General features: G+C 38.5%; 1 protein-coding gene across 1 annotated transcript in view; it reads left to right on the forward strand.

Annotated features, from left to right (window-relative positions):
• Positions 1–12,136, forward strand: part of STIL (STIL centriolar assembly protein) — a 45,121-nt gene that overhangs the window by 5,883 nt on the left and 27,102 nt on the right. Inside the window, exons 2-6 of the mRNA XM_054720744.1 lie at positions 1,479–1,591; positions 1,898–2,085; positions 2,512–2,759; positions 5,825–5,908; positions 8,520–8,606. Of these exons, the coding sequence (XP_054576719.1) occupies positions 1,479–1,591; positions 1,898–2,085; positions 2,512–2,759; positions 5,825–5,908; positions 8,520–8,606 (720 nt within the window). The remainder of the gene's footprint in view (positions 1–1,478; positions 1,592–1,897; positions 2,086–2,511; positions 2,760–5,824; positions 5,909–8,519; positions 8,607–12,136) is intronic.

Consider the following 12,136-nt stretch of genomic DNA (forward strand, 5'->3'; position numbering starts at 1 on the left):
GGATAATGATAACTTGTTTCATAGTACTCTCATAAGGCTTAAATGAGTCACTCTATAAAGAATCAGTCGGCACAGTGCCTGGAACATAGGAAGTTTTCAATAAATAGCTATTATAAGGGTTTAGAGCAGTATTGAGATCAAGAGGAAAGAATGAAACAAGGTGGTTTTGAAGAAACAGTTTATAGCATTTGATGATCTACTGAGTAGAAGAACTAAAGGGAAGATACAAGTCAGAGTATTTAAGGGAAAGGTGGTATCTGACAAACAGTCTTTGAGAAGTTCAATTAAATATTTGTTAGACTTGTTCATGCTTTTCTCCTTGTCTCTCTATATTTCCTATTATCTTTCTGTGCTACATTTTCAGTAATTCCTTTTGTTCTTCAACTCTACTTATTTTCTTTGTAGCTGTGCTTAGTTGCCATCTAACCTGTTCATTTAGGTTTTTTAAACATGGAAGTAGAGTATACCAGTATGTGAAAGATTCTTTATAATATACCAGAGGCCCTGTGTACAAATTCGTGCACAGATGGGGTCTGGCCAGCCTGCCTCAACCAGCCCCAATCAGGCCGGCAGCGGGGAGGGGCCACGGGCAGTTGGCTGGCCCTGCACCCTGGTTAATCTCCTGTTTGAACTCCTGGTCGAGGGGACAATTTGCATATTAGCCTTTTATTATGTAGTATATGTATAGTTTATAGAATAATAAACATTTGTGTACCTATCCCCAGTTGATTATATAATCCTCTGAGTTTTTAATTGATTCTATTTTTAAGTCTGCAAGTCTTTTGTGTGTTTTTTTTTTCAAATTGGCTAGTGTTTTTTTAAATAAATATATATATATATTTAAAATATAATTTTATTGATTTTTTTTTTTTTACAGAGAGGAAGGGAGAGAGATAGTTAGAAACATTGATGAGAGAAACATCGATCAGCTGCCTCCTGCGTGCCCCCTACTGGGGATTGAGCCAGCAACCAAGGTACATGCCCTCGACCCGAATCGAACCCAGGACCTTTCAATCCATGGCCTGACGCTCTAACCACTGAGAAAACCGGTCAGGGCTAGTATTTTTAATAGAATCTTGTTCCTTGCTCACATTTTAGTCCCTTTTATATTTCTTTAAACATTTGGATAATATTTATTTTTGTTTTATATTTAATACTAGATAAGAAAACAATGGATGTGACTATTTGTCAAATTTTACAAAAACAGGAGGCTAGCCTCATAGTTTCTCATCCCCTGTTCTGATTCATAAAAGTAAGCAAGTGCCTGGAGAACAGATATACCCTCAGTGTCTGCTTATTGTAGTTCTGATTTCCAGGCAGCCCTCCCTATGCCCTGCCTTTGACCCTGGGATTTTCCGACAATGATTTTTCTGTACATATTTAAAGATGTGAGTTATATTTCAGACAGCATTTCATGGCAGGAGGGTTTTTTAGGATATCAGATCCACTACCTTTATAAAAGACTTGTTGTTTTTCAGAAATCCAAAACTTGTGGTAACTGAAAAGACAATCCGACTTGCTTGTCGACATGCTAAGCAGAATAAAAAGAACTTGCCATGCTTTTTACTTGGTTCTCTCACAGTAGATGAAGGTAATATACTTTAAAAAAATTATTTTTATTACTATAGTAGAGTTTATGTTTACTGATCTAGCCAATTATTGTAATATATTTTGTGCTAATGTTCTTTGCTGTATGCCAGTTATGAAAAAGAGTAAAACTTGACACTATTCATCACAGATTTCACAGTCTAGTCAGGTGGAAAAATATATGTATATGCTAAGAGTTTAGTGTTACCATTAGTATGAATACAGTGTTTTGCTATAATGTATGCTTGCTTGATTGGTTTTACATTTTTAGTTGGTATGCTATATAATAATTGCTATTTTTGTACTTTAGATGAAGAAAGTGTGATATTGACAGTAGATCGCTTTGATCCTGGTCGAGAAGTACCTGGATGCTCTGAAAGAACCCCTACTGCTTCTCTTCCTGGGGACTTTGTGATTCCATGCAAAGTCCAAACTAATGGACTTTGTTCAAAAGAAATAATAGTTCACAATGCAGATGACTTCAGTTCAGCTTTTAAGGTCAGATTTGTTGACAACTTGATTATTCATAATTCAACACAAGAATCAAACTATGTTATATTTTAATAAATCCATATTTACTAAGTATTCTTAATAATTTGTTGACCTAAAATGCAATTATACGTGGTTTTTGTGGGCAGAAATCCTAGATAGATAATATGGGTAGCATTCCAGAAGAGGAAGCAGTGTGACCAGGATAGCTAAGAGCAGTGTGTGCTCAGGGTGACTTTATTGGTATAGATTTTTGCTGGATTTGTGTGTAGTCAGACTGGAATATTAGTTTGGCCAGCTTATAGAGAGCCTTGTCTGCCAGGTTAATGAATTTGAACTTTGTCATATGGGTCATGTAGAGTCATTGAAAGTTTCTGAAAAGAGGAAATAATAATTGTATAATTCTAAAATAATTGTATAATGTTGACTCCTCAGGCTCTGCAGCACCATGTACGAAGCAAAGATTCCTTGGATTGTGGTAAACTGCTTTCCCTAAGAGCTCATATCACTTCCAGAGAGAGTTTGGACAATGTGGATTTTGACTTACATTGGGCAGCAGTAACTCTAGCAAATACCTTTAAATGTATACCGGTGAAGCCCATCTCCATTATTCCTACAGCTCTGGCAAGAAACTTGAGCAGTAATCTGAACATTTCTCAAGTTCAAGGTATCTATAAATATGGGTAAGTAAAAGATCTATTAATCTAAAATTTTAAATGTTGGTCACATTAGTATATTTTCACGATATGTAAATAATCTTATATAATAAAAGGATAATACACAAATTGACCCTAACGGCGGAACAACTGGTCACTATGATGCGCACTGACCACCAGAGAGCAGACGCTCAACGCAGGAGCTGCCCTCTGGTGGTCAGTGCGCTTCCACATGGGGAGCGCAGCTCAGCTAGAACCCGGCTCATGGCTGGCCAGTGCAGTGGCGGTGGCTGGAGCCTCTCCCACCTCTGCCTCCAAGGCAGCGCTAAGCCGTTAGTCGGACATCCCCTGGGCTCCCGGTCTGCCAGAGATGTCTGACTGCCAGCTTAGGCCCGATCCCCAGAGAGCGGGCCTAAGCCATCAGTCGGACATCCCCCGAGTGGTCCCGGACTGCGAGAGGGCTCAGGCCAGGCTAAGGGACCCTCTCCAAGTGCGTGAATTTTTGTGCACCAGGCCTCTAGTATGAAATAATTGTGTAGTCAGTTTATATGCCAGAGATCTGCAATGCTAAGGAAGATGGAAGTGGAATTATTAATTTTTTGCTGAGTATAGTTTTCTTTCAAAGAGTTGTGCCTACCACACCCAAAAAATTTGTGGTAAAAATTATATTAAAATTGGTAGTATTCTGTGATTTGAAAATACAAGGAAAAATTATTCTCTATAATACCATTTTATTCCTTGTATTTTGCCTAGGTTTTAGGTCATCTTTTTTTTTACTTTGTCTTTTTTTTTTCCTTGACAATAGCCTGATTATGAGCCTAAAAGAGGCTTTAGAATTTCTTCATTCTTAAATCATTTCATTATTAATAATGAGCATTTCAGATAGAGAAAGGAGATAAATAATAATTTGTAGTACTTTTGCTTACCAAATTGTCAACCACTTGAGGGTGGAGTTTCCTCACATAGCTGGAGCAGTATCCTCTCCAGCTTCCTATCAGCACTCTTAGTTTCTTAGGAAATGTAAGCCAAATTGCATGCTTTCTGCTCCTTAGCAGGGCTGCTTCCCTGAATCCTCATCTACTTTCTTTACCCATTGTCTACTGAGCTAGATTAGACAATGTAAGCACCCTCTGCTTTAAAGTCTAAGCAGTTCACTCTGGCTTCCTTTCCCACTAGACTCCACCCTAGTTCCTGTTAGGTCTCTAGAGCCAGAAATGTTTGCCAAGATACACTCAACTCCAAGTCTTATTCTCTAAAAAAATACCTCTTCAAAAGAGGGTAAGGAGAAGGGAGGATTTTCTTTTCAGAGGATTCCTGGAACAGCAAGAAAGATCCCATTTTGAATCCCACGTGCTGACCTTTCTGGTTGGAGTGGCATTAAAAAAAAAGTGTTGGTAGATTCCAGAATCATGGAATGGTTAAATGTGATGGTGATAAAAATGTCTGAATTAAGTGTAACATTTAATTTACATGGAGTGTCCTGGCCAGTGTGAGCAACTGAGCAGCGGTTAGAGCGTTGGCCCGAGGACCAAAGGGTCTCGGGTTTGATTCCCAGTCAAGGGCACTTACCTGGATTGCAGGTTTCATCCCCAATCCCACTTGGGGTGAGTGTGGGAGGCAACCACTGGATGCATCTCCCTCATGTTGATGTTTCTCTCTCTCCCTCCCTCCTTTCCACTCTTCCACTCTTTCTGAAAAGCAATGGAAAAATATCCTTGGGTGAGGATTAATAAAAAACAACAGAAAAGTAATTTCCTTGGAGTAGGAAAGTGATTCTCAGTTGGGACATGGGAATTTGTGTTAATTAACAAAAATATTAATTTGTTATCCTTAGTACCCATGCCCATCTACTAGTAAATTACTTTTCTCTAAATTACCCTTCTGTGACCCCTTGGCATGCTACCAGTAACCAATTATGTTCAATATTCTAATTTTCCATTCTCCTTGCCCCTTATTTTCTATAATTATGTATTAAATTTGTGACATTTCCCCTTTTCCTTGACCACATTCATTTGTTTACCCTAATTTATTAGGATCCATTATGGAATAGGTATTATGTTAGACACGAATTAAATGGATTTTTAAAAGGCATACTTATTGTCCATTAAGTATATTAATGTGTAAACATGATGTGGGTAAAGATAATAGGGGTTTATGTACAGTATAGGGGAAGCAGGAAGGTATGTGTGAATTGCCTGAGAAAATCATGGAAAACCTTAGCTGGTTCTTTTAGAGAGTAGGAATTTATCAGGTAGGCAAGACAAAGGAGTTTACAAAGTATGTATAAGTGTCATCGATAAATCCTTACAACTCAGGCTTAATCATCTTGTTACATGGCCTGATAAAATCATTATCTTTGTGTTTTAGGGTTATTATAGCAATTGAATATATCCTCAGTAGACTATTGAGACTTAATATCACAAATAGCATTGTTTTAACTTTTGTATTTTAATGCCATATCAATAAAATTCACTCCACAATTCTACTGTAGTTATTCATATCCTTAAAACTTACTGTAAGTAATAAACATAATAACAAAGTATAAATATATTATAATATCCTTTTAGAGTTTAGTGAACTTTTGAGTTCTATCATGATAGTTCCAAAGTTCTGTGATAGTGGTTGGAGGACTATAGTACATGAAGGTTGAATATATCTCACCTAATTCAACTTCCTTCAGTGAAAAGTCACATCTGTTGCAGTCTTGTCAAGTCACCTGGATGTTTGAACACTTACAGTAAAAGGAAATTCACTTCTCCCTGGGAAGCCTATATGGTTCTGAAATTGTTAGCCTTGATTTTATTACTTTTGATTAAAATAAGTTGACACTTTTGGAGCAAAAACTTTTTAAAGGATGTGTAATTTTCAATGACCATTTTAATAGATTGAATTTTAAGATATTGAATATCTTTAATCTCTTACTGGAGTACTTTTTTATACTTTGAACTGTTTTCTTTGTGTACATGTGTGTGAAAGAAATTATTCATTTGAATTATCTCCCTTGCTTAAAATGTGCTTCAGCACTCAGATGATCTCTTTTAAAGGTAAAATGTACATACTTAACAGTTATTACACGAATGTTTTCTGTTTAGATATCTTACCATGGATGAAACACGCAAATTGTTACTTTTGCTGGAATCTGATCCCAAGGTTTATTCTCTACCATTAGTGGGAATGTAAGTGTTGCATTATTTATGAAAACCTTTTCAGCCACATATGTGTTCAAATGTATATGATAAACATACTATGAATATCTAATTAATAGTTCGATTACCTTATAAAGCCACAACAGCCAATGATTCTTAAGTTTTCTTATTTTAATAGCAGAATCCGATTTTTGTCCAATCTTAGGAAGAACTTCAGTGTATAAAACATAAAGTTGGGCTCTTCTGGTTGAAGTCAAAGCATTGGAGCCTGATTTCTTTAACTTTCTTCACTACCCGCTGTCCTGAAGGCACCTTGAAGAACACAGGGCTAGAATAACACTTTAAATTCACTGTGGGGCAATTTTGTAGGACTTCCCTGAATGTTGATGGTTTTCTCTTTTGAGTTAGTGATTAATGACATTTAAACAAATTATTCAGTCAAAAATTTATATTCATTCCATATTTATTGGGTGCTTATCATATGTATAGTATTATGTTTGGTGCTGTGTTAAGATTTAAAGCTCCTCAAGAGATTTAGAATCAAGGCGAGGTGATGAAATATTCAAATATTTATGTGTAGAGAAATAATAAGGAAGTATATGGTTTGCTTTGAAATGAGCAACATCAATAGTGAGCACTATTAGTACTTGTAAGAGAAATGATGTGGACATTTTCTTAGGAAATGTGGACATTTCCTCTCTTGAGCTGGATCTTTAAGTGTTTGGATCATAGAAGGGAGGCTTGGTGGAGAGGGAACCCATGTGAGGAAATAGTATGTGCAAAGTTTAAAAATGAGAATACACAAATGTTCTGTGGGTCATGAAATCTACTGAATTCTGTTTGCTTTGCTTCTGGTATTGGCTATGGGCTTTTGATGCTAAGTGAATATTTTTTAATTGAATTTATTGGGGTGACATCTATACTAATAAAAGGGTAATATGCAAATTGGTCAGGACACCCTCACAGTAACGACCGAACAGCAGGCTGTATGGGGCGACCAAACGACTAAACAGCAGGCTGCTTGGGGCGACCAGGCCGGCAGAGGTGAGCAGTTAGGGGTGACCAGGCCAGCAAGTGGCAATTGGGGGTGACCAGGTCGGCAGGGGGGGGCAGTTGGGGGTGACCAGGCCAGCGGGGGGGGGGAGCAGTAGGGGCTACCAGGCCGGCAGGAGGGGGCAGTAGGGGCTACCAGGCCAGCAGGGGGCAGTTGGGGGCGATCAGGCCAGCAGGCAGAGGCAGTTAGGGGTGATCAGGCTGGCGGGGGGGGGTGCGGGCAGTTAGGGGCAATCAGGCAGGCAGGCAGGTGAGCAGTTAGGAGCCAGCGGTCCCAGATTGTGAGAGGGATCTCGGATTAGAGAGGGTGCAGGCTGGGCTGAGGGGCATCCCCCCAAACCCCCTGCGTCCATGAATTTTATGCACCGGGCCTCTAGTTGATTAATAAGATTATATAGGCTGCAGGTGGTTTAGTATACATCATCTGTATATTGTATTGTGTGTTTACCACCCAAGTCAAGTCTCCTTCCATCACCATTTGTCCCCTGTGCCCTCTTATACCTCCCTCATTCTCCCTTTCTCTCTGGTAATCATCATATTTTTGTCTAAGCGTTTGTGTAGGGTTTTGTGCTTAATCCCTTCACCTTTTTCACCCAGCCCGCCAACCTCTCTCCCCTCTGACAGCTGTCAATCTGTTTTCTATATATGAGTCTGTTTCTCTTGTTTGTTAGTGTATTTTGTTCATTAGATTCTACATATGAATGAAATCATGTACTTTTCTTTCTCACTAAATGAATATTTATTAAGAGCCTTTTATGTTTCAGGCTACTTATGTATGTTACAGTATTTAATCCTCTCAGTAACGATTATATTGGACTTGTTAACCATTTTCTCTCCCACTATTTTCCCTTCATCTCAGGTGGGAAAGGATTGAGAGAAAGAAGCTCTCTACTTATATACTAGAGGTCCAGTGCACGAAATTCATGCTGGGGGGGGGGGGGGGGGGCGGGCGTCCCTTAGCCTGGCCTGCAATCCAGGACCCCTCAGGGGATGTCCGACTACCTCTTGCAATCTGGAACCACTGGCTCCTAACTGCTCGCCTGCCTGATCACCCCTAACCGCCTCTGCCTCACCCTGCACCCAGGACCCAGGACCCAGGATTCCCTCCTCCGGCCGGTCGCAGGCACCCAGGACCCTGGCCGGCTTCACCTGGGCTTCCACAGCCGCAGGGGACCATGGGGCGGGTGGCTTGTCCCTTTCCCAGGCCGCAGGTGCAGGCGCAGCCGCCGGCGCCAGGGACCACAGGGTGGTCAGCTTGTACCTCTCCTGGGCCGCAGTCTGGCTGGTCCCCATTCCTCTCTCCCCAGTGTTGAGTGTCTGAGCAGTTCCTGCGTGAGGGCACAAGGGTGTGAGGGTGTGACGACCATTTGCATATTAGCTCTTTATTATATAGGAGGATTTGTATCTATTCTCTCTCTTAATTATTATCATGGTCTAGTGTTCATAGATTTCTTATTTATGAGGTCTTTAACGTATTGCTGGTGAATGCCAAAAATCTCTGCCATATTACTCTAACAACATAATCTAAAGTATATTAAGTATCAATTTGTAAATGACTATAGTTTTTTATTTCTATTTTTTCTTTTAGATGGCTCTCTGGCATTATACATATCTATAGTCCTCAGGTGTGGGCTTGCTGCTTGCGATACATGTTCAATTCCTCTATTCGAGAAAGGCAAGTGATATTGTAGTATTTTATTATGATCTTTTCCTCCATTCATGTTTTATTGGTCTTAAAATTGATGTGGAGCCTAACCTTTTATAATACTTATAAACTAGAAGAACAAGCACATTAGAAAAACAAAGCTTATATTAAATAGGAATAACACCAAAGGTGAGGTCACACCATATTTGGAAATATGAAGGAATTTCCTTGCCTAATGCAGAACTGTAACACAAAAGAAAACTTTTTAGGAGTGGGGGGAACACCCTAGACATTATCTACTCCAGCATTCTATTTTATAAATAAAGAGATTAATTTTCAGTGAAATGGCTGAAATGAGTTTGAATTTGTTACAAGTGTTTTATTGAGTTACACAGTGATACTACTAGCACTCTAAGAAATATTGGAGAGGAAATGTTTGATTTTATTCCTGGAACTAAAGTACAAGCATTGGAATTAATAGGGACACTTTATTTATAACCTCACCTCCTCATTTAATTTTGTTACTTTGTACAAAATTTTTTAAATTCTCACCTGAGGATACCACTCTTTGCTTCGCACCTTCTTCATCTATTAAGTGAAAATTCCGAGGTGTGTTTCTGTCTACCTTGGATGGCTATAATACACTTTGGAAAAAAACTTTATTCAAATATATAGTAATAAATCAGACAAACATAAATAAAGATACACAATAAAAATATCTTCTACCACATTCCGCCAGACCCTATCCGCAGAGACAATCTGCTGTTAAATAGTATTTTGTGCTTCCTTCCTGCAACATGCAGTGCACAATCCGCTGGCCTATAAAAATTAAGTCACAAATGGGAGCATACCGTTCTTTTCTGTATGTTGCTTTTTTCTCTATATCATTATTCCTTGTAGATCATTACATCTTAGCATGTACAGATTTAACACATTTTAAAAATGAATAGTAAATAATATATACCACATTTTAAAAACTTGTCCTTTTTTGTATTTATCTTTGCATATTTTGGAATATTTGTAGAATAAATTCCTAAAAGTGGTCTTTCTTGTCAAAGAGTATAATTTTAAATTTTGGTAGACAATGCTAAATTGCCCTTCAGAAAGACTGCCAATTTATTGTCTGGCCAGCTTGGCTCAGTGGTTGAGAGTCAACCTATGAACCAGGAGATTTGATTCCAATCAGGGCACATTCCTGGGTTACAGGCTTGATCCCCAGTGCAGGGTGTGTAGGAGGCAGCCGCTCAATGAATCTCTTGTTTTTATCTCTCCCTCTTCCTTCCTCTTTGAAATCAAGTATAATAAAAAAATTTTTTAAAAGAAGACTGCTAATTTAGAATTCTTCCAACAGTGTTTGAGAGTGCATGTTTTCCCTATCCCCTCACTAACACTGTGGAACAAATACTTAGTGAGCACCTACTATGTACCCAGTACTGTTCATGATATTGGGAATGAGGCAGGAAGCAAAATGAAGACCCTGTAGATATAGACAGTAAATAGAACATATAAGTAAAATAAATAGTATTTAACAAGGTGATGAGTTGTGGAGAAAAATAAGCTGAGGAGGAGGATGTGTATCTGGATGGTAGTGGTAGGTAAAGAGTAACAATTTTATATAGGGTAGACAGGCAGGCAAAGACTTGAGGTGAGGGTGTAAGCCATTTGGCTGCCTGGGGCAGTCCGAAGGAGGTGATACATTAAGTCCAAAGGCCATGGTGGAACATCACCTTACATCTTTTTTTAAATCTTCACCTGAGGATATGTTTTTATTGATTTTAGAGGGAGGGGGAGAGAGAGAAACACTGATGTGAGAAACATCCATCAGTTGCCTCCCCAACGGGATCGAACCTAGGTATGTTCCCTGACTGAGAATTGAACCCACAACTTTTTGGTGTACAGGACGACATTCCAACCAATTGAGCCACCCAGCCAGGCCTCACCTTGCATCTTAAAGGAACAGCAAGGAAGCCACTGTGGCTGGAGAGGAATGATGAGGGAAAGGGGAGGTGGTAACAAGACTTCAGAGAAGTAATGGTAATGGTCTTTTCCAATCTATAATAATAATAGCGTAATATGCTAATTAGACCGGAAGTCCTTCCAGACGAAGCTGGGGCTGCAAGGGAAGCCCAGGTCCCAGGTACCTTCCAGCAGCAGGAGGGAAGCCCGGGTGCCAAAGGGAAGCCGGTGCCGGCAGCCGGGGGAAGGAAGGCCTACTCTTGCACGAATTTCATGCATCGGGCCTCTAGTGTTTTATAACCACCTTCTGGGAAGTTGTCATTCATGTCTCCTGCCATTATTCTCTTGGATTGTGCATCTTTTTACATTGCTTTGAAAGAGCTTACTACCTTTTTCTCATTCTATTTAGTCATGTTCCACATAACAACATTTTCGGCAACAACAAACCACACATAGACTATGGTATATAGTATCGCCTAGGTGTGTAGTAGGTTATACCATCTAGGGTTTGTGTAAGTACACTCAGTGATGTTCACACAACAGTGAAATAGCCTAACAATGCATTTCTTAGAATGTGTCCCTATCATTAAGCAGTGCATGACTGTGTTTATGTATTTGTAGAATAAATTCCTAAAAGTATTCTTTCTGGTTAAAGAGTGTAATTTTAAATTTTGGTATACAATGCTAAATTGCCCTTCAAAAAGACTGCCATGTATGGATACACACACTTCGAATAATTATAAAGGTAGTGTTTATTAAAATACAGTTCATTTTCATAATTTAGCTAATGGCTATTAAAGTTTATATACATTTTTTGGGACACCCTGTAAAATATGTAGAGAAATAAACGTTTTTCCCTCCTGCTTGTCATTTGACTTAACTTTGGTTAATGATTTTTTTCTAAACACACTTTTTAAAAAAAGTCATATTTATAAACTTTTTTCCTATCTTGCTTAGAAAGGATTTGCCTACTCCAGGAGTATTTATTAAAGTGAAAAAAATCTCTTGTGCTTTCTTCAGATGCTTTTCAAGTTCTACTTTTTACCCTTTATTTCTAACTTTACAAGATAGTTTTATTTGCAATAAAACAAATGTTCATTTTAGTGTATTTTTACAGTTATTTATCAATGACTGGTCTTGCTTTAAGTTCTTATTGACAGTAAATGCTCAGTAAAATTAATTTTGAGGCTCAATATGTGTTCAGTATGAAACATTAAGGAATTTCTTTGATACTTGAATTCTTTAATTACTGCTAACGCTTTCAAGGAAGGTTTGAACCAGAGAAGAGTCAGCACTGCTTAGCGTGGCTTAGGTACTTTAGAGCATTCTGATCAGTGATCTTGGCTAACCCCAGAAAAAGAAGTTGGGCAGAATAAGCATTCTGCCTCTCCAGCCTTTGCTGCTTTGTTTTGTTTGTAGTGTAATATATCCCCAAACTATTTCTTCTTTTAACATTTTATAAAGTAGGGACAACTACTGAAGGTATTATTGAATAATGGTTTTAGTATATATTTTAAAGACTCTTGATGACTTTTTGTTATGTGGTGAATAATAAAATAAATGTTCACTTTATATGTGTTTATAATAGTGAAACATTGTAAGTA

Source organism: Eptesicus fuscus, chromosome 9, assembly GCF_027574615.1.
Source record: "Eptesicus fuscus isolate TK198812 chromosome 9, DD_ASM_mEF_20220401, whole genome shotgun sequence".
NCBI lineage: Eukaryota > Metazoa > Chordata > Mammalia > Chiroptera > Vespertilionidae > Eptesicus > Eptesicus fuscus.